Raw genomic sequence first — 23,449 nt, 5'->3', positions numbered from 1 at the left:
AAAAAAATTGGAATTTTAAAATATTGAGATACCAGTCAACCACACACCTACATGGAATAGTTGCAATATAAAGCACATGTTATGAGAGGTTGATGTTAGGAACCTGTATTTAAAGTCATAACCTTTCAACAAAGTGCAAATTATGTAGTTTTCACTCAAATATTTTTTGTAAAAATGGGCACAATATTTTCATATAAAAAACCAGATTTTATTACTTCCAGTTGAGGATGATGTAGACTGTTAGTAATTAAAAACCCTACTTGAAAGTACATCTTGCTCCTAATAGCAAAGGAAGAAGCCAAGTGGTAAATGGGAAAATTCTAGAGAAAGTTTAAAAAAAGTTTTCCCAGAATCTCAGCATTGGAAAGGGATTTAGAAGCTATCCAGTCCCTGTTGTATCTCCAAGATGTGGTTATTCATCTTTAAGCTGAAGACCTTTAGTGTGGGGGAACTCACTATCTTCCAAAGATATCCCATTCTACTTTTGGATAGCTGATTATTATAAAGTTTTTCTTACATTAAACCTAAGTCTGCCTGTCTGCAATTTCCATCCCATGTTCCTAATTTTGTCCTCTGAAGCCAAACAAAAAAGTCCAATCCCTACCCTTTTAAGTATCTGGAGATAACTATCACGTTTCCATAAAACCCATCTTCCAAGCTGTCTCTGTTTTCTTCAGTTAATCATGGCTAATATCCTCACTCGACTACTATGTAGTGTAGTGGATAGAGTGCCAGTGGAGTCAGGAAGACTTATCTTCCTGAGTTCAAATCTGATCTTAAACACTTACTAGCTGTGAGAATCTGGGCTAGTCACTCACCTCAGTTTGCCTCTGTTTCCTTATTTGTAAAAGGAACTGGAGAAGGAAATGGCAAACCACTCCAGGATCTTTGCCAAGAAAACCCAAATGGGGTCATGAAGAATCGAATATGAGTGAAATGACTGACCAACAGCAACAAAATTCTCTCACTATCCTGGTTGTGCTCATTTGATCAAATTGTAGCTTCTCAATGGCATTCCTGAAAAGTGGTACCTAAAATTGAATATTTCTAAGTCAATATGCAAACTAGGTGGAATCCATTTCTGTTTGAGTTTGACACCACTGCTCTAGCATGTATCTATTCATCTTTTCCACAAGGACAGTAGAAGCATATTTTTAGATGCTTTAATGAAATCTTGGAATATTATGTCTATAATATTCTCTTGATTTACCAACCTAATAGCCCCATGGGAGGGAAAAAAGGATGTAATGTTAGGTTTGGCGTGAACTGCTCTTGCTGAAGCCATTCTGACTCTTTGTGATCATGCATCCTTACCAAGATGTTCTCTAATCAAAGCCTTGGAGCAGTTAAGTGGTGCAGTGGATAGAGCACTGGGCTTTGAAGTAAGAAGACTCATCTTCTTTAGTTCATGTCTGGCCTTAGACACTTACTAGCTGTGTGACCGTGGGTAAGTCACTTAACCTTGTTTGCCTGAGTTGCTCAGTTGTAAAATGAGTTGGAGAGGATATGGAAAACCATTCTAGTATCTTTGCTGAGAAAAATGCAAATAGGGTCACAAAGATTCAGACATAACTGATTGACTCAACAAAATATTTTCATAATGATACACCCTAACTAATGAGTAATAAAAAAGTGGGAAAACCCATAAAATGACATGGGAGTGATGACTACAGAGTTGGAATAGAAGATCTACCATAGGTGATGAATTAACGAATATAAAAATAATGTCAGGAGTGCTAAAATTCAGAACAAACAATGCTGGTGAAGGAAGCTAAGTCAACAAAAAGATTGGTTTTTGTTTTGTTTTGTTTTTATTTGCTATCTTGGGAGGAGGATACAAAAAAGGATAGGAGCTTTGCTTAGAGTGGATGGGATAATGAGAACTGACAACAGAGAAGTCTGAGTTACTTAATTCATATTTTGTTTTTGTTTTCTCAACAAAGGAAACTGATGGCACTAGAAACAGGTTGCTGATATCCAAGATAAATAAAGAGATAGAGAATTTCTAACTGCCTTGGATGAATATGTCAACTGTTCCAGATGGACTATAACCTTGAGGACTGAAAGAATTCTTATACCTTACTCCCTATCACATACTCTATGATCCAGTGACACTGGTCTCTTGACTCTTGACTAAAGCATTCCATCTAGATTTTTTTTTCTGGCTCCCCCCCATACGTGGAATTCTCTTCCTTCTCTGTTCTACCTACTGATCTCCCTGGCTTCCTTTAAGTCCCAACTAAAATCCTACTTTCTACAGGAAGCTTTCACCAATCCATCTGAATTCCAGGGCCCCACCTCAGTTAATTAGCTCCTATTTATCTGGTATATTGCTTACTTTGTATATATTTGTTTGCGTTGGTCTCCCCCGTTGGAGCATGAGCTTCTTGAAGGCGGGGACAGTCTTTTGCCTCTTTTTATATCCCTATTTATATTACCATTGTGAGATTTCCAGTGCATTGACTCAAAGATCTTCCCTTGGTTATGAGCTGTTTAAGAGTTTTGTCAGTGATTTAAAGGTATGGATGGTATGCTGATCAAGTTTTTACATAATACCAAGCTGGGACAGATAGCTAACACACTAGATGACAGGTTCCAAAATTATCTGAAAAGATCCAGAAGGATCTTAAGAAGGTTCAAACATTAGTCTGAATCTAATAAGATGAAATTCAATAGGCAGAAATATAAAGACTGTCAATTGGTTGCCAAAAAAATCAGCTTCACAAGTACAAAATGAAGGAGGAGTGGTCTGATATCAGTAGAAAGATATGGGGATTTTAGTGGAGTGAAAGCTCAAAATGAAAAGTGGTTTATGGTTTCCAAGAAAGCTCATTTTATCTTGGGCCTAATTAAGAGAAGCAACATTTCCAGGAACAGAAAAATGATAATTTCACTGTATGGAGATCTCATTGGATTTCTTCTGGAGTACTGTGTATAGTTCTGGGTATCACAATTGAAAACCATTGATAGATTAGAACGCCCAGAAGAAATTTAGTTTATGCCATAGAAGGATCAGTTGAAGGAAATGGACATATTTGGTGTGGAAAAAAGATGGTTCAAGAGAACATGAAAGCTATACATAAGTATTTAAAGAGATGTCATATATAGGAAGGATTAGATATTTTTCTGTTTAGCTCAAGAGGCTAGAACCACAAGCAATGGATGGAACTTGCAGAGAGGTGAATATAGGTTTATGACAGGGTAAATGACTTGTATAAGACCATGCAGGTAGGAAGATGCAAAGTTGGGATTCTAGCCTCATTTCTCTGATTACAAATCTGTCTTTCTTCCCACTATGTTCTACTGTCTCTCATCCAGTCTCTGTGATGAGGGCATGTTTAACACAAAATTCAGTGTCATTACCTCCCAGGGATAAGGAGGATTTAGTAGGGAATCAAATAAATCTGCTAATTTCTCAATAGGGTCTTTGTCCCAAGCACCTATACCATAGATCTGGGCATACTAATAGACATCATGTTTATCCCATGGCCTCTAAAACTTCAAGGAAAGTGTATATAGTATTTCAAATAGGTCTGTGCCACCCACAGTCAGGAAGGTAGAAACAGAGACTTGCCCATCAAAACTTGCTTGAAAATTGGGCATAAATGGAAGTTCAAAAACCCATAGATACTGACCCTTGTTCAGGTACAGGAGTCATGCCAACTTGGAAGGCTAAAGACTGGGCTTGGGCTAATATATTTAGTGCTTCTGAAAGCTCAGAGCTTGTAGACCCAGTTAAGTCTAAATTACTCTCTCTCTCTCTCTCTTTCTCTCTCTCTCTCTCCCCTCATTCATCTGCATATGATGATCACTGAACTCATTGAAGATCACTGAAAAATGCAAAGAGAGAAGAGGGTGGAATTTGGGGGTATACTCACATTTGGGGTCAGGATATGGAACTGAGAAGGGTTAACTGACAGGTAGGATAACCAGGAGAAGCAGTGTCACAAAACCCCCCCAGCAAAACCAACCAACACAGCAATCAAGACTGATAGTATATGCAGTGTTCTACAGCCATAGTCTCCCACCTCATGACCTCTGCAAAGAAGGGAGGAAACTACATTCTTGTATCTTTCACAGAACCAAGCTTGAGAGATTGGGTAGGTTTGTGAAATGGGGATAATGAAGCTTACAGTATAGTTTTTGGGGAAAATATGGCATAGACTACATAGCAATTGAGGTTCATTCTGACTTAGAGATCTAGTGATGGTGCTTTGAAAACTATGGAGCACTTACTAGTTGTGTGTTTACGTATATTTGTATGTACATGTATACATACATACATGTGCACACAATGAGACACACATATACACACATACATTAAACATATGTTTATATGTATATCATACATATACATACATACATACACACACATACATATTGCTGTTGAGTTGTTTCAGTGGTGAGAACTCTTCATGATCCCATTTGGGGTTTTCTTGGCAAAGATACTAGAGTGATTTGCCGTTTCCTTCTCCAGCTCATTTTACACATGAGGAACCAAGGCAAAAGAGGTGAAGATCACACAGCCACACAATTTCTGAGGTCAGATTTAAACTTGTGGAGAGGAGTTTTCTTGATTCAAGCCTAGTACTCTCCACAAATACATACATACATACATATATATACACATACATATGTGTGTATGTGTATGTATATATAAACACATATCTACACCTATAAATATAGGTATATATGTGTATATTTATGTGTGTATATATGTGTGTGTATACACGCACACACATGCTTCCATGTGTGGTTGTTATACATAAACTATACACACACGGCTCATGATTGACAAGGATAGATATTATGTGAGATCTGATCTGGACCACCCCTTCTCCATGAAATCTACCTTTCTTCCTTTGTAAGGAGTAGTAGAAGGATCATGCCAATATTGTCAACAGCCTAGCTGTTGTTAGTGGAAGAACAAGCAGACTCTAAAATCACCAAGGTTGGACAATTTCTTCTACTTGTTTCAAAGGGCTCAGAAGGAAAGCTACTTCCCTAATCACTGTGAAGGTGACGGAGTAGCCCTCAGTTTACACTCACCAGCTTAGGCCCTTCCCAACTAAATGCTGTTTGTACAAAATGCCAACACAAATGAAAAAGAACAGGTAAACTCATTTATTCAAGCAAAAACCGTAAATAAAGTCAAAGACGTTATACGTATTAGAATTTTTGACCAAAGAAATACAATAGTAAAAGAGCTCTTTAGCTGGGAACAAGACAAAACCTATAAGTTCAAAACAAAGGAGAGAGAGTGATCTCATCACATAGAGGTCCACTCTCAAGTAGCTTCTAGAATTATAAGCACTTAAAGTCAAGGGACATGATAGGGGCATGGCTTCCCCTTACATGTTTGAAGCTATAAGGGCTCTACAATGCTTTTTAAAAGTTTGCAGCCCCATCCCACCTGCCTTGAGATCCTTTCTCAAAATGTCTCTACAATCGACTGATGTCTCTTAAAGATATATGCTGTCACCCTCAAAATTCAGCTAATCAAATCCCCCTCTGCATAGGGCTGTTTGTCCACCACTCTATCTCATTTGGAATGGGTGTCATATACTATAGAAATGTAAGCTTTTATTATTTCAGTTCATAAATTAAGAGGTTATTAAGTCCAATTCACTCATTTTACAAAGAAAGAAAAAGAGGCATATAGATATATAGGTAGTAAATGCCAGAATTAGGATTTGAACAGAGGTCCTTTGTCAAATCATTTTTTCCCTGCACTATACTGCTTTCCCCTGTACCTTTTCAAGGGCAGGTGTGTGTGTGTGTGTGTGTGTGTGTGTGTGTGTGTGTGTGTGTGTTCATCCTTCATTGCCAAAAAAGACCATGCCATCAGAGAAATAATGACATGACTTGCACTTGACTTTGTTTTGAGTGAGAGAGGGCTGTGCAGGTCACCAGCCTCACTTCTCCTCCAGAGTCATCTGAATCCAGTAACCAGATGTTCATCAGGATGACTGGAGATGACCCAGGATGAGGCAATCGGGGTTAAGTGACTTGCCCAAGGTCACATAGCTAGTGAGTGTCAAGTGTCTGAGGTGAGATTTGAACTCAGGTCCTCCTGACTCCTGCACTGGTGCTCTATCCCCTGCACCAACTAGCTGCCCCTCAAGGGCAGGTGGGGGTAGAGGCAAGGAATGTACATTATCTATAAATTACCCAGGTATCTTGCCTAGGGATGCTGCTAGTGATGCATTACTAAGTAATTTAATGAATAGCAGGCAGTAGAATTATGTGTAGTTTATAAAGAAATTGGACATAATAGTGTCTTTCTTCCTCAAGTTCTTGTTCGGTTTTAATGGAATACTAATTTAGAGATGTAGGTTTGATTGTTATTTGGTATCAGGTGGTTCAATGTCTAGTGCTCTGGACCTGGAGTCTGGAAGACCTGTATTTAAATCCAGAATCTGACCCTAACAAAATATGTAACCCTGGACAGGTCACTCAACCTCTGTTTGCCTTGGTTTTCTTAATTGTAAAATGGGGATAATAACAGTATTTACTTCTCAGGGTTGTTGTGAGGATCAAATGAGATATTTGCAAAATTGCTTAAAAAGAGCTTGGCATGTAGTAGGTGCTTGGTAAGTATTTGTTTTCTTACCTTTCTTATTTGTGAACATGAGGAGCATGTGGAGGGAAACCATAATGATGAAAAAGGAGTTGGTGAGGGTGCAGGTACATAGGTAGAATAAACACTGATTTTTGTAGGTAAATAGAATTTGTTAGCTCTAATAATTCTAGAAAGATATATGTAGACTAGGTTTACAGTGATGTGTTTCTATATAGGTATGTGCACAGTAGGAGCTGAGTATGCCAAGTATGCCCTAATCTTAAAAAAAAGAAGTATTGTTTGGCTCATTTTAAAAGTAAGGTTTAGCTGTTATTTTTTGAAGTTTAGTTAATTTTTAATGCCCCTTGGTTTGTCTGAAGAATAAAAATGATGTCCCTTACCATTTTAAATTATTTAAAAATAATGTTTTGAATGATTAAAATAATTACTTTAAATTATTGAAAATAATTATTAAAATAACTATTTTAAAATGATCATTTTAAAATATTTATAAATTCTTATTTAAATTATTTTAAAATAATTATTTTAAATTAATTATCGCACAATTATTATTTTTAAATGAATTATTTCAAAATTATTATTTTAAATTGTTATTTAAATGTTCTCCTTTAAAAAAATAAAATTCCCTGGATATGTAGTTCAATGAAATGAACTGGGCACACCTATGTGTATTCCAGTTTGTTCCATTCCGCCTATTCATGTGTCCAATCAAATTTAAAATTTATATTTTCGCTCTAGTGAATCAGATTCTGCTTTCATTATGTATCTCTTTGTGAGATTCTGAGATGAATTCTAGGAGGTCTTATTTTTGATCTGTTCTTTTCTGAGAATTATTATTGTGCTAAACTTGAAGCCTTGCTTGATTGAACCACTGCTCACAGCAGTTCTGAATGGCTCTTTAATTGAACCTTACTTAAGCATTACTTTGATATGGTTAGTATACCAGTTGCTATTCTTACAGACTAAATTACAATGAGATAATTTCTGCAGGGTTGCTATGATCTCAGGACTACTGGGATTTTCACAAGACTATCTGGGAGTGGCTACTCTCTGGACAAGAGAACTGTAACTTCAAGAGTCTATTCAGAGTTTCCTTCACATATAATATCATAGAATACACCAGATTATTACCCTTTCCCCTTTTTAATTTGCCACATATATTATTTCCATCTTGAAACAATCAGGTACATTGGAGTTCTCTTGGTAGAAAATGAATCCTAAGAAGGGAAGTTCCATTAAAACTGGTATAGTTTATTATTTGAACATAATTTAATGGGAATGATTTGCATTATGCAACTCTCATTTACTTTGTCTATGTTTTTTACCTACTTTATAGGTGTATATGTTGTCTTCAAGATAGAATGCAAACTCTCTGAGAGTAAGGACTCTCATTTTTTGTCTTTGAGTCCCCAGAACCTAGGATTTTTGTTGCAGTTCAGCTGTGTCAGACTCTCCGTGACCCAGAATGGTACAGTTTTCTTGGCAAAGATGCTAGAGTGGATTGACATTTCCATCTCCAGTGATTTAATGCAAACAGAGGTTAAGTGGTTTGCCCATGGTCACACAGCTAGTGAGTTTCTGAGACTGAAATTGAACTTAGGGCTTCGTGACTCCAGGCCCAGAGTTCTACTGAGCTACTTAGCTGCCTCCAGCACCTAGGACAGGGCCTCTCAAATAGAAGATGTTTATGAAATACTTGTTGATTGATTTATCAGTATTTGATGAAGAACAAACCTCTAACCACTCAAAGTATCCTAATTGTTATTCAGAATCACAGAATCTCAAAGTTGGAAGTGAGTTATGGTCATTTAATTTAGCCCATTCCCATGCAGAAATCTCTTCCACAAAACCCCTCAAAAAGTTGTCATCCAGTCTTCACTTGAAGATCTTTGGTCAACCCATTACCTTCCAAGGATGTTTGCCTCATTTTTGGACAGCTCTAATTGTTAGCAAATTTTTCTTTATTTGAATTAAAATCTCCACTCTCTGTAGCTTCCTCTCACTTTTGCCAGTTCTGTCCTCTGGCAGAACATTTTGCCTTACATAAGATGAGCTTCACAATACAATGATATTAAAAGAGAACAAACATCTGGTGACCAGTCTAGCCTCTTATACCCCAAGTGTTTTCTTAAGCACGTGGATTTTGATAGGTCTCTCCTTTATGGTAATTTGACAGTCATTAAATTTGTACTGAAATACCATCTATTTTAATCAAATGAAATAAGACTACTGGAACCTATTATGGAAATGTGCCCCTCCCATATATCAGCACCCAGGGATAAATCCCTTTTTGCCTTATGCTAATTATTGCTTTGAGCATGACCTATTGAAATTTTAAAATGGATGCTTTTTTGCTTTTATATTACTTTTGCTTCTAGATATATAGCTCTTTCTTCCACTCCCTCCCCTGAAGACCTTTCCTTGTAATAAAAAGTAGAGAAAACAAAGCAGTTCAGCAAAATTAACCAGTCTCTCAACTGAGTTTCACAGTATATTCAATTTTCTACACCCTGTCTCTGCAAAGAAGGAAGGAAAGTGCATTTTTTCCTCTCTTCTTTTGGGTCAAGCTTGACCATCATCATTATACAACATTCTTTTTGTTCTGATTGATGTTCTTTCCATTTACACAGTTGTAGTAGAACATTTTAAATGCTGAGCTGTGTCAATGCAAAAGAAACTTCTTTAATTAGATTCAGACTAGATTGCCATGAAATATATTTTCAATATATGTCTTAGGTATTCTACAAAATGCCCAGTCATTCAAGGTAGTAAATTCAAGTTGCTGCTTCTGTTATGATGGCCTGACTTCCTTCTGACTTATAGAGTACAGGTTCTCATAGCCTTGAATTGTTTTGTTTTGTTTTTTGTTCAACCTTTCCTCACCTTTCCCTTGTAGGATGTGAAGAAGCATTTTTTTTTTCTATCTCCCCTTTTCTTCACTGTTATATGAGGCTAATCAAAGAGATAGTGAGGTAATTAGGGCTGTGGTACTATCAGTACACAGTTGATAGTAAGCTTTGCTTCTCTTTTTATCAGATCTGGGATACTGTTTCTTGAATTTCAGAGACTGACAGAGTATAGGACATTGAAGAAAGTAGTTGGATCAGACACCATCCAGATAAGATTGATGTAATGCTTGTAAGCTGGGGGAGGAGTGTGATAGGGGAGGAGTGGCATCTGAAGTATATAACAGCCTTTTCAGTCTATTAAATTGTAGAAAATGAATTCATATTTTGCTTCTGAAAATCACAATTTTATGGGAAATTCTGCATTCTTGATTCTTGGTCAAAGCTTATAGACCCAGTTCTGAAATACATCTCATTTTAAGATAATTTTTTTTATTCATTTGGGAAGGTTTCTTCAATTTACTATATCCATATGATTGTCTTGAATTTTAGCATTTTCTTGAAGATCATGCAAAATAATTATTACTATTGTTTTGGGAAATTCTATAAAATATGACCACCCCTCTCCCAGAAATCCTCACTGAAATCAAGTAAATAGAGGTTTCTGGTAACATATGCTTCAAAGTTCACAAAGCACTTAGTATATTTTACCTCATTTGATTCTCACAGCAACCTTGGAAAGTACTTGAATGAGGCTAAATGACTTGCCCAGTTACATTGCTAGCTTGTGTCTGAGGTAGGATTTGTACACTGATCTTCTTGAGACTGACATTTTATTGAGTGTGTCACCTAATCGCCTTAGGTTCTATTATTTCTCTAGATTTAACTGTTTCTTAATGGTGTCTAGATTCTGATTGGTACTAAGATGTTCTTCTTGGGAAAAACAAAAGCTGCATTAATTCTGTTTGATTTAATATTTTCCATCAATGCATTTAATTTCTTATTTTTATTGACTTCTTGTTATTGTTATAAGCCTAGTTTATATTATCTTAGGTTTTAGAAGTTCATATTTCTGATGTAAAGTGTAGCTTAATGGGAAGATCTAAGAATGTGGAAACAAAACCCAATATTGTACAATGGAAAATGGAGCTGTATGTTGACACAGGAGACCTGGGTCAAAACTGCAGCTCTTTTACTTACCACCTGCAAGTTATTTAACCTATTTGGACCTAAGTTTCTTTATAACACAAAAGGGGTGGAATGCATAACTAGGTCTCTTCCTAGTTCTTTGATCCTTTGACTTGGACTAGAGTATAGGGATGGGCACTTGCTAGCTTTGCGATCTTGGGTAAGCAAACTAACTTTTTCAAGCCTGAGTCCTCATCTATAAAATGGGGATAATCATAATACTTGTATTCACTGCTTCATATGGTTGTGAATAATGCAATTTATGAACCTTACTTCAATATGTAACTATGTCATTGCTACTGCCTATCATCCTCACATTTTGAACAATTCCCCTGCTACTGGAGAGCATTGAGTAAAAGAAAAAAACCATTTGTACAAAATTACTTTTCTAGGTATAATCATTTCACAATATCATTAATGTGGTATAACTAATCCCCACCCTAAAGTTAGTTTCTGCTAATGGATTTCTGGGAATTTAGGAAAACATACTCAGCTTAAACTTTATGCCCAGTTTAAAATGCTTTTTTTCTTTGAAATATCGCAAAGAGATATTGGCAACTTTCTTTAAAAGAAAACTCAATTCACTTATAAGGATAAGTTTATGAGAATCAGCTTAATTCACAGAGGTACCATGCTAAACCTTTTATCTAGCAATTTCTGGAACTAAAAGAAAAAGAGAATCAAAAGAGAAATGTGTGTTTTTATACATGTTTAGCCCAATTTCTGCAAGTTCAAGAGAGCATGTCATTTTTTTTTCTTTTCTTCCAGTCTTTTGAAGAAGAGGTTGGGGAAATTCGGATCCTCATCCCCATATTTTAGCTCTAATTGCCTATTTGCCCTTTCACTCCTGTCTCTCCTTGTACCTTTATTACTCTGGGAAGATAAATTGTGCTTTGTCCAACTAACAAATAAAGTAGATAGAGGACTAGTTTTGAATCCTTGAAGAACCTGGGTTTGAGTTCTGCTTCAAACATACATTGGCTGTGTGGACAAGTACCAACTTCTCGACGTTTCAGGCAGAACTCTAAGACTACAGGTTTCAGAGAAGATGCTGATCTGAAATGGTAGATGGAATTTCCTTATCCAGATATTCCCTATATCAATGATATCACAAGGCTAGTATTAGCTCCTTTCATGCTAATCCCTCCCAGGATGTCTGTAGGCCAGAGGCATCAAACTCCTGTAGACTACAATTAATACTTATTTGCAAAATTAATTGGGAAACGTTTAACAAAATTAATAAAAATACAATACAACATGGATAATGTTAATTTGTGATATTGTAAGTCCATATGCAGCCCATACAAATTCATTTTTATTTGAATTGGACACCTGTTGCTCTAGATTCTAGATGCCTTCTTGATTTGGCTGCCTGCTCCTTCCTTCCTCTTCTGCTGCCACAAGCCTCAAACCTCCAGTGTCACTGAGATAGTTTGGTGTGTTAGTTATTCACACATTTGTTGGGTCTGCTAGTATATCCAAGTAGTCCAGTTTAATAACCTGATTTTGCTAGAGTCTTCTATCTTTGTAAAGACTTTACAGATCATAAGTTTTGTAGTTTGAATTTTGGCTGCTAAAAATATATTTTTCATTTGTACCATTATTGACATGGAGTTAATTAACCCCTCAATATTATTTCACCTAGAAGTTTACTTTTTGTGGAACTAATTAACAGCATCAGACTCTGATTTTGTGCTCATTGAAAAAACACTGGATTGGAAGTTAGATATAAGGATCCAATTTTTGAGAAAATTAACCTCATTTTATTATTTTCAGATGTAAAGGGAGCATATTAAATAAGTCTCCAGAAATTACCTGTAACTTATTTAATGCTTTTTTCCCTAAACTTGGCAGTTAAGGACCTTCAAGCTCTGACTCCAGTTTACCTTTTTGCATATTCTTCTTGACTCCATTGTAACCTTTGACAGGGTTATGGCAGCATCAGAGGTGAGAAGAGGGTGTATTTGAGAGATATATGTGATGAATAAATATTGGTTGAACAGAAGAGGGCAAATGGAAGGGGAAGAGTATTCAGGCAGAAACACTAAGTCATTGATGTCAAAGGCAAATAGAAATGGGGGCCACGAAATTATGTATTTGTGGTTGTTGTTTGGCATCTGGCCCTTTCTGACCCCAGTTTTTTTGGTAAATATATTAGTGTATTGGTTTGCCGTTTCCTTCTCCAGCTTATTTTACAGATGAGGAAATTAAGGCAAATAGGGTTAAGTGACTTGCCCCAGGTCATGCAGCTAGTAAGTATCTGAGGTCTATTAACAGAATTTTAAATGTAGTCCATACAGGATCAGTCTGTAACCTGTGAATACCCAGAGTCCCACAAAAGCAAGCCAGAGATAGGAGTTCCAGGAAACAAGTAGTGGTTTAATGAATTATTTTCAGAATGAGGAGTGTTCTCTATGCAGGAGTAAAGGCACACTGTATGTGTGTGTGTGTGTGTGTGTGTGTGTGTGTGTGTGTGTGTGTGTGTGTGTGTGTGTGTGTATAGTATAATCGCAAGTGGGAAAGGAGGAGGAAGGTGGATTACAAAACAGTCATTTCTAGGGCCTGAGGGGTTTCCTGAGACAAGTCCATGAGTACAACACAATACAGGTGTTCTGAATCCTTTGGGAACAGTATTGTTTAAGTCTTTGGGTATTAGATGGAGTCTGGAGCAGTGATTTTATTGGTACAAGGAATGTCTGATGAATAAGCTCCATTCACTACTGCAAATCAGAAACTGCTCTTTAACTTTCTAGTCTTAGGAAATTTGAGAAAGGTGAAGATGATCACTAAAAGGATAAGTGACTTGTTCAAAGTCAATAGATATAAGAAGCAAGACTTGATCCCAGGTTTTCCTGACTTTGAGGTAGGCTCTTCCTTCACTTCTAAATATTTGTTTCTTCTAGTTTATTGGACTAAATTGATAAAACTAGAATGCTCTATTAGTAATTTTAATAACAGAGCACAAAGTAATATAATGAATGTAAACACAAGAGCATATTCATTTTATATGACTAATAATAGAACAAATGATTTTTTGGCTATAGTATCATATGATTTATGAACCCTATAGTTGGAAGGACTTTGTGACCTCATCTTAGGTAGCTAGGTGGTGTGGTGCAGGAGTGGGGAACCTATGGCCTCCAGGCCACATGTGGCCCTCTAGGTTCTCAAGTGTGACCAGACTTCAGTTTGGATTCAGTCAAAGAGTTGTTACTTGGTTGGGCACAGGACCAGAGTTCTCTGAGGGGAACAGGTTCTACAATCTTTGATTTACTTTACTTAAGGTACATAGACACATGAAAGTAATGATTAATGCTCTTGATCCTTGATCATTTCAAGCTGCATTGTGAATTTCTGACTTTCAAGCCAGAAGAGGCAGCTCTGAGAAAATGAAATTATTAGTATATTCATTACACATGTCATGTCAATTAATATGAACATCAAAATTCCCTTTACAGGTCAAATTTGAACTCATGTCTTCCTGAGACACACAGAGGCCAGACTGCCCAGGATCACACCGCCAGCTAGGAAGGTTGGATTTGAAGACAAGTCCTCCTGTCTCTGGGGTCAACCCTCTATCTACTGCACCACCGAACTGCTCTCTTTTCCTTTGGATTTACTAAAGACACATTCTTTTTGAGTGTCATTTATTTTCTCTATCTCTTTTTTAGTGCCAGCAGCTTTTTCTGGAATTTTTTCTTCCCATTAGGAAGGTGCTATTTTTAGGGAGTCAAGAAGACCTGTATTCAAATCCAGCCTTCAATACTTACTCCCTGTGTGACTTTGGACAAGTCACTTAACTGCTGCCTACCTCAGTTTCCTCAGATGTAAAATGGAGATGATAATAGCTCCTATAACCATGATTAGCACAATGTTTGGCACATAGTAAATAAATGTTTTCCTCCTTCCATTAGATTACATATTTGTACGAAGGATTAGGATAGTGTTGTGCAAAGGTACAGTATTACTGTACAGTGATTCAGTATAAAACATTTATGTGGAGAAAGTAAAAAAGGCTCACACTGAATTTTTGCTTTCATTTTTCAAAAGTTCATTGTTCCTGTGCTAAAATACTATACATCCTGTTCCAGAAGGAAGGGTCACATCTAAGTTTTACTTCAAATACCTAAGCCAAAGTAAAGGTTCATCCCTCATCATCAAGTGAAATTATAGTCATAACATGAAGATTAATGCATAAGTTTCCAGAGAAAACTAGAATATTTTCTTAAATTTTGAATGTTTTGCTATGAAATAATCTTTCTTCAAACTGTACTTTGTAGTAAGATAGTGACTTCAGAAATAAAGAGTAGGTCTGATCTAGTTAACCTTTCTAATCAATAAACTCCAGGGGTCCTGTTTATCCTGGAGATCAAAGTCCTTTATAACTTATCCCCTCCTTGCCTTTTCCAATATTCTTACCTTTTACTCCTCCCTCCCCCCAAAATACTCAAGAATTCAGTGACATTGGCCTCCTTGCTGGACCTTTCACAAAACACTCTATCTCAGGACCTGAACATTTGCTCTGGTTGTTGCCCAAACCTAGAATTCTCTCCCTCTTGGTCTCTGCCTCCTGGCTTTCCTGTCTTTCCTGGCTTCCTCCAAGTTTAGCTAAAATCCTACCTCATACACGAAATCCTTGGAGATCCCCCTTAATTTTAGGGCCTTTTCTATAGCTCATTTGCTCATAGTTGCTTGGATGTCATCTTCCCCATTAGATTGCAAGCTACTTGAGGGCAGAGGCTGTCTTTTGCCTCTTTTGTACCCTCAGCATTTAGCACATGGTAGGCACTTAATAAATGTTCATTGATTAACACGAGAATTTTTTCTTAAAGTCTCTTCATGTCGCATATAGATTCTTCTCATATATAGTTGCATATTATTTTGAGGGAGGAACTTTATTTTTCTTTAATTTTTGCTTGTTTTTCTCTCCCCTGCTTATGTTTTGCTAAATTGTGATTAGAGAAAATAAACTATGTTCCCGGCTTTGGCAGAGAAAAGGGGAGGAGCTGGTCGTTTTTGTGGTATGTGGGTAGCTTGGACGGGGAAAATTCCCCCTTTTTTCTTCCTTAGTTTTTATGGAACAAGATAAAAAAGAATGCAAAAAGAAGTAGGAAGCGATGCTCCAACTTCTTCAGGGGATTCCAGGGCATCCGCACCCGGCTCTGAAGAGAGTCTGTTTAGGTACCTGGGAGACAGCTGCAGGGAGACAGCTTACTACAAACTAAAAACACAAAACCCTACAAGGTTTTACACTACCGATCTGATAGTAATCTGGCCCAGTCTTAAACTACTTGCGCGCAGAGGCAGGGCTAAGCTCACCACTCCCAGTCCAGCTCCCCGCACTCACCTCCAAAGGGTCGGTCTCTTTCCCTCTTTTCTCCGACTTCCGCCCGCACCCCCTTCCTACCCCTCTTCTCTCCTCCCTCTGGCTAGGCTAGTTGTCAGGGCAGCGCCCGGCACCGGCGGGAGTCCAGACGCCGCGTCTCCAGCCTTCCTCCTGGGACTTGTCTCCTCCTACTCTCCTCATTCTCGCCTAGCTCCCTCCCTCTCAAATCCGGCGGGATTTCATGCAAACCATTTCTGAGCTTATCATTATTATTATTATTATTATTATTATTAATAAATCCAATCTCCCCTCCCCCTCTGCCCTTTCTTTCTTCGAGTGTCAGAAGAGAGAAGGAGGGCCGTCTCTGGCTCATACTCCCTCCCACCCGCCTAGCTTCCTGCACACTCCCCCTCCCTACAGGTCTCCCTCCGTGGGCGGCGGCGGCTGGGAGACTGAGCCCCAGCGGGTGACTGACTCCCTCGGGGGCGTCCCGCCATGCCCCGGGCTCGGCGGCAGCAGGGAGCTGAGAACAGGGCACGATTGCCAGGGAGCGAAGCGGCCCTGCGCGAGAGGAGGAGCAGGAGACGGTCGGGAGCGGCAGAAACAGCGTCTGAGGCTGGGAGTCGGACACCCCAAGGCTGCTCTATGGACCCGGGGGCGGTGGCAGCCGCCTCAATATGAGCGAGCAGTCTCCACCTCCCGCGGACACTGTCAGTACGTTAGGACTTGCTTTGACATCCATTCAGTTACTGGAGAAGGCCTTCGCCCCGAGACTGCGCTTCTTCCCCGCCCTCCCCCCTCCCCCCCCGCCCCTTGCCCTTTCTCTCCTTTGCTTCAACCCTTGTAGTCTCAATCCCGCTGTGCCCACCCCCGCAGTCTTTTGACCATCACTTTCTCCTCAAGATGTCCTCACTCGCCGGCGCCAGAATACTACTGTGACGTGATGGGCCGAAAGACTTGAGTCCCCCTCCTTTTTTTCTTCTTTTAAAAAAATCTTCCACCTTCTCTTACTACCAGTTCTTCTTTTTATCACCCTCCCCATTTGCTCTCGGATCCCTTTTCTTCTAGCTTCCCGAGACTCTTTTCAAGTGAGTTCATGGGACTCTTAGAGTCTCCACTTATTTAGTTAAGATTTTCATTTTAAGCCCCGACCACCCTAGCTTTCAGTTCCACACGGTCAACACGCGCTCACTTACACTCATACTTTTCAATCCTCACATTTTCAAGCCAAAGGAGCGTGTCATACATCCAGTTTTCTAACACTCAAGGCACACGCTTGCTCACCTCTTCTAAACATACTCCGCCCATCCTCACCTCTCAACCAGTTTCCCTAACTCCCCCAATCCACACACACTGGCACACTTACTCCATACCGCTGTCTGGCTTTCTCACTCTCACACTCTCAGTTACCCCACCCTTCAACCGTCCCCTCCACCTTCCTCGTTCCACCCTCCCTTGGCACTTGTCACACTCTCTAGACCTCTTTCCTCTTAACCCCCCCCCCCCAAACCACTCACTTTCGAATCTCTCTCTCTCTCTCTCTCTCTCTCTCTCTCTCTCTCTCTCTCTCTCTCTCTCTCTCTCTCTCTCTCTCTCTCTGTCTCTCTCGTCCCTGTCTCTTCCTTCTCTCCACCCCTTCCCCTGCCCCTCGGAAAGAAGAAAAGAAACCCAAACTCCTCACTCCACAACGCCTCCTTTCTCGCTTCTATCCCCTCCCCCAACTCTCGCCCTCCCCTCCCCCCTGCTATTTATTTATCGGGGGAGGGGGGGTGTTGCCGTTGATTGAAAGGGTATTGATTTGTATGTATTTCTCCCAGCGCTGGTGGCCGCCGCCGCCCCTGCCACCACCACTGCTGCTGTTGCCGCCGCCACCGCCGATACCGCTGCTGCTGCCGCCGCCACTTCAGTTGCTACAGTATTTCCCATAGTGTTGTTCAGCTCCACCAAACATGTCGGCTCCTGTCGGGCCCCGGGGCGGCCCTGCTCCTCCTCCTCAGCCGCCTATGCAGCCCGAGATGCCGGACCTCAGCCACCTCACTGAGGAAGAGAGGAAAATTATTCTAGCAGTCATGGACAGGCAGAAGAAAGAAGAGGAAAAGGAGCAATCAGTGCTCAAGTAAGGACCACTGCTCCATGTCCGGTTCTCTTTCTCCCCTCCCCCGGTGCCCTCCCTCCTTCCATCCCTCCATCCCTCCTTCCCTTTCTCCTTCACCCCCCCCCCCCCCCCCGGCGTCTAGACAGAACCTTGTTGTCTTTGGGTCATCCCCCTCCCTCGTTATTATTCTCTCTTAGTTGCGCTGTTGAGTGCGTTTTTGAGCAGGGTTGTTTGGTGTTTTCTCGCTTCGGGTGTTTTCCGTGTGTCCGTGCGCTGGAGGTGGTTGTGGTGGTGGGGGTGTGTGTAACAGTGTTTAGAGGGGGACGGTGCTGTTGTTAAGGGTGCTGCTGGCGGAGGGAAGAGGGGGAGTTTGATTTTGGGGCAGTTTTATTTCCAAATACCTTCCGGTTTTCCCTCGTATTAGGTTTGCTCTGGGGAGGGGGGTGGGGTGTGTGTTCCGGCGGTGCAGGTGCTGAATTGAGGCTCCTCTGCGTCCCTTCACTCTTTCCCCTCCACCCCCCCTCTTGGAGGCAGTGACTGGGGCAAGGAATCCAATATGGCCGTGCACAGGTGCTCTTCTCACTGGTGCTGGTGCAAAAGAGGGCTGAGCCGATGGTTCAGATGTGACGGGTTAGAGGCCTCCTGTTCGGCTTTCTCCTTGAATGCAATTCTGCCCCTGAACGTATTTGGAGGTGCAGAACTGACTCGGACGGGTATGGAAGTGAGCAAAAGGGCGGATATATGTATTCCAGGGGCCTAGGCTCAGCCCTGGCTTTGGGTGGGTGTGCAACCGGCGCCATCTTCCAACCCCTCCCCCTCAGCGTATTTCGACACCCCTGCACTCAGCTGCTCTTCCTGTTTGTAACTACTAAATCTGTTTAATCCAGAAGGACTGATACTTCCCACCACTACTACACTTTTGGGTGTTTTCTGCCATGTGAAGTTCTGTTATTCATATGAATAATCTAGGGGACTGGGATTTCCTTAGGCTGGAGGCAGCAGCAGTAACGAGAGTCACATTTTGGACGCGGTTTAGCAGTTCTGTAACTTCAGCACCAGGGAACTGTCCAGACAGGGTTGTGTATCCATTGCTTTGAAACTGTTTCCGCTTTCTGTGCGTGTTGCTCAGAGATTTGTTTGGTCAGGTTCCCTTTAAATGTTTTATGGCTATGTGATTATTTAGAAGAGCAGTGTGACCGAGACCGTGAAGAAGACCACACTTCTTTTTTGGAGTATTCCTTTTTCCTTGAAGAGCGTTGGAGTATGATATTCATGTATACATTTAAGACAGCTTATATGTCAGCATTGAGGAGATGAATGTCTTTTGCAGTGCTATCAAATGGAACTTGCCTATATTCTAGGCTTACTTCTTACACACCACAGAAGCACCCAAAAAAGGGTGTTTCAGTAGGATGAAACTATCACACTGACCTCTTATAACTTAGAGGATTAAAAAAAATCACTGTGTTCAGTAACCTTTCTTGTTCTATAAACAAACCATTCATTTTCTCTGTATATACACAAACTAATATATATTAGTTTTTATTATATTTCATATTTTTAATGAAAACTACTACTTAGAATAGTTTATTGTGTCAAGAGCACATTTTCATTAGGTACTCATAATTTCAGAAAGGCACTGTTCCTCTGAAAAACCCATTATCCATGTTAGTATGACCCCTGTTCTTATGCTACTTAAAAATAATTGGTCTTGGAGAGCTAATATCCGAATTTTAATGCTTGTTTGGCAATTTATTTATTTCATTAGCAGACTGTGGTATGAAATAATTAACTCATCTAAATAATTTATTTCATTTAATGGACAATAAGACAAAAAAGCCTTTTAAGTATACCTCAAAATAAAGATTTTTGCCAGAAATTCTTAAAAATTTTTGTCTGTAGAAAATTGAAATGATATTTTTCTGTAACTGTTACTTATGGTAAATCCAATAATTAAAGTGGTGCTTGAGCATCGCTAAACTGCTACTTAAGTAAGAGAGACATTGTGTTGCTAGAATTCACATATTTTGAGGTAACTTGTATTTTTATTCCTATGAAACTTATTTTATTGTGTAATTACATATTTAATCAAAATACAATCCAATGATAACATACACCCCTAAAATTCTTTAAAACTTCAATTAAAATGTATTAGAGAGAACTATAACAATTTGTGATGTGCTCATTTACAATAGCATGTAATGACAGATTGAGAAACATAGGTTTACCTTTATTATCATAAAGTTTTTTAATAGTTGCCTATTATATGATTCAAATAGACTTTAGAAATATTGTAATTAATTTTTAAAAGGAATATTGGAGTAAAATGCTGTTGTTAATAGTTTAAGGATTTTAGAGTAAAATCAAATTTGAAAATTGTTTTCCCTTTTACTGTAATAATATAGATATCCAGTCAAACTTATAGTCTCTAGCCTGTGACACTGCTCAAAATTTATTAGCAGAATATACAATTGTAGTAAGCTTTTTCCAGATAGGCCTATGTGTATGTAGTACATCTGTAGCTAAACTCAAGCGATAAGCAAACACACGCAATATTTGTTCAGTAAATATTAGCATTATATTTGCATAGTTTCTGATAAAGACTAGCCTGGCTTATGCTGATGTATATTCATAAAATTTATGAAAGTGAACTGATAAATACTTTCTTCAGTTTCTTAGAATATGTTTGTGTATACACATACACATACATACATACGTGTATATATCTATATCTGCAACCAGTGCCATTTGGACCTCCAATTTATTGTGGACTGAAAATTAGCTATCCAGAGTTTCAGAATTCATAAGGTCATAGATTTAGACTTATAGGATCATAGAGTTTGAAGTGACCTAAAAGTTCAGCTAGTCCACCCCTTCATTTTATAGATGAGGAAACTGAGGTGGAAGGAGGTTAAGTGACTCTTTTAAGGTCACATAGGTAATAAATATCTGAAATGGGATCATTATAGATATCTTAATACAAAGGTTTAATTATTTAAAGAGTAAAGTACTTGATTATTTCAAAGGCTTAACATGTCTTACTTTTGTTTTAAATTGTAGAAAAGGAAAAAGAAAGAAGAAATATAGGCATAGAAATAAAACCTTTTATGTTACTAGGATAGAGAGTTAAAAAATCAAAGATAATAAAGTTGGCATTAGTAGGAGTAACAGGGAGAGTCCACAAGGTACTTGCTAGCATTTTAAAATGTTGATATTCACAAAGCCCTAGTTTTTCTGCAATAGGTACTAGTTATTCAGTGATAGTTTAATAGACTCCTTACTCTTTCTTTTTACTGCTGTAGCTCTTTTATTGTCATCTCTACCAAGTAGGTGTAGAGGGCCAGAAAGAGGAAGTGCAATTCAGATAATCACTTTGCTTTGTTTTTTTGCCAGCTTTGGTTTAAAAAAATAATGTGATAAGAAGTTGATTCCTTTGACTGAGGTTTTTGGATAATCTGTAAACTTCTCTATTAACCAGTTATACTTTTTTTCATTAGTTTGTATAATCAAGAATTTCATATTATGCTTAGCACTTAGTAGTGGCAAATTCAGGACCTATATTTTCCAGAAAACTTTCTGTACCATAATAATGTCATTTGCCTGGGACTTTTACACTTTCCACACAACTTTCCCATCTTCTTTTATCTAGATCTATTATGACTTTTCACTTCTTGGAATTCCTGTAGTTGAAATACTATTAAGATTTTTTTAATGGACAGAATTATTCAGTCTAAAAATGTCTATTTTCATGCTTATTTTAATATTATCAGAAACCATATGTGCTGTAACAGGAAGGAAAATATACAGAAATCATTAGAAAGTGCACTAATTCCTTTGGCAAATATTAATCTACTTGTTTTTGTATGTATATTGAGATCCATGATTTCATTGATGTTAGGAACTCCTGAGGACACTATTTCTGCCAGTTAAGATCACCAACTGTTGTACAATTTATATTCTTACAGGGTTGCTGGGTCCACTGAGAGATTAAGGTACTTGCCCAGGATCACCCAGAATCAATATATGTTAGGCTCCGGATTTCAGGTTTTCTGGACTTTGGAGAAAGCTCTCCTTTTACTCCCCTACATGCCTACCAGATGCATCATAATATCCCATAGAAGGTAAAGGATTAATTATCAAAAGTTGGGAAACTCTCACATATATCCTTACAGGCTTCCCCTGAACCCCCACAATCTTTGTTTAAATATTCTGTTAAAATTGAGGATTTAGTTTGCTATTTCAATAAGGGAATTTAATAATCAATTAAGTAAAAGCCATTCTGACAGAGGGATGAAACCATTTAGATATATAGGCATTTCAATGTATGGATAAATGGCTATAAATAATCTTTTAAGAGTTTAGTTTGGCAAGAAATTTATGCCACTTAATCATGCAGGTATATAACATAAAAGAGTACTGGATTGACACAGAAGTTATTTGAATTTTTTGCTTTCCATGTCTAAACTAAAACTATATTGGTGGTTAAAAAAAAGCTTAATCTGTACCCTCTGAAAGTTATTTTGTTATCCTGTGAAGAAAAACTCAGTTAATAAATTCTGCACAGCTTCTTTTTTTAAATGAAAATAGGAGAACTAATAGCATGTTTTCACAAAAATAAGCATACATTTTTGTAAAGGACAAATTGTTTGGGGCAACAATATCTTTTTGCTTGAATAGAATACTCTGGAAAAACTTTTCATATGTGTCTTATTTATTGTATTCTTTTTACTGAGGCAGTGTCCCTGGAGAGAATTTTATATTATATTGTATAATTAATAAAACTTTAACTTAGCATAATCATCTTAGAAAAAATAAAATCCTGAAAAACTCACAAGACAATATAGCTCCTTGAAGTCAGGGGCTATTTCAGTTTTGGTTTTGTATTTCTCGCATCTACTAGAGTATCTTGTGTATTACAGATAGTTAACATATGGGTGTAGAATTATATCAACTTGACGATAAGAGCATTGCATGTCAGACATGAAAAGGGACATGTGTACTTAGAAAAGAGTAATTTTCAGTCATGTCCAATTACTTGTGACCCCATCTTGGCAAAGATACTGGAGTGGTTTGGCATTTCCTTTTTCAGCTCATTTTACAGATTAGGAAACTGAGGCAAACAGGGTTAAATAACTTGCTCAAGATCACACAGCTAATAAGTGTCTGAAGCTATATTTGAACTTAGGAAGATGGGTCTTCCTGACTCCAGATGTAGTACTCTATTCACAGTTCCATCTAGCATTCCCTCTTCCCCTTCCCCCCAAAGAGGAAGATGAGATTATCAACTGGAGAAAAGTTCAGTGGAGCGTTATCAGGGCAATGAAAGACATAGAGTTCATGACATATGAAGATTGGCTGAAAGAACTAGGGATTGTTTTTTGGAGAAGGGAAGATTTTCAAGTGTTTGTGTG

At 38.5% G+C, this 23,449-nt stretch overlaps 1 protein-coding gene and 1 long non-coding RNA gene across 9 annotated transcripts in view; one reads left to right on the top strand and one right to left on the bottom strand.

Moving 5' to 3' along the window:
- LOC140498269 (uncharacterized) overlaps positions 1 to 16,075 on the bottom strand; it is a 36,128-nt gene extending 20,053 nt beyond the window's left edge. Inside the window, exon 1 of the long non-coding RNA XR_011965045.1 lies at positions 15,965 to 16,075. This is a non-coding gene — a long non-coding RNA (uncharacterized lncRNA). The remainder of the gene's footprint in view (positions 1 to 15,964) is intronic.
- A 307-nt stretch (positions 16,076 to 16,382) lies between these two features.
- The window catches only part of RIMS2 (regulating synaptic membrane exocytosis 2), an 842,692-nt gene continuing 835,625 nt past the window's right edge, over positions 16,383 to 23,449 (top strand). For 4 of the 8 annotated variants that reach the window (XM_072603320.1, XM_072603310.1, XM_072603312.1 and 1 more), the window contains exon 1: positions 17,552 to 18,059. In XM_072603320.1, the coding sequence (XP_072459421.1) occupies positions 17,893 to 18,059 (167 nt within the window). In that variant the 5' untranslated portion in view covers positions 17,552 to 17,892. Of the gene's footprint in view, positions 16,658 to 17,550; positions 18,060 to 23,449 lie in introns of those variants that run through there. The other 4 variants (XM_072603309.1, XM_072603321.1, XM_072603311.1 and 1 more) reach the window with 2 other exon arrangements.

Source organism: Notamacropus eugenii, chromosome 4 (genome assembly GCF_028372415.1).
Source record: "Notamacropus eugenii isolate mMacEug1 chromosome 4, mMacEug1.pri_v2, whole genome shotgun sequence".
Classification (NCBI taxonomy): domain Eukaryota; kingdom Metazoa; phylum Chordata; class Mammalia; order Diprotodontia; family Macropodidae; genus Notamacropus; species Notamacropus eugenii.
This window is presented reverse-complemented; position numbering and strand designations above follow the sequence as displayed.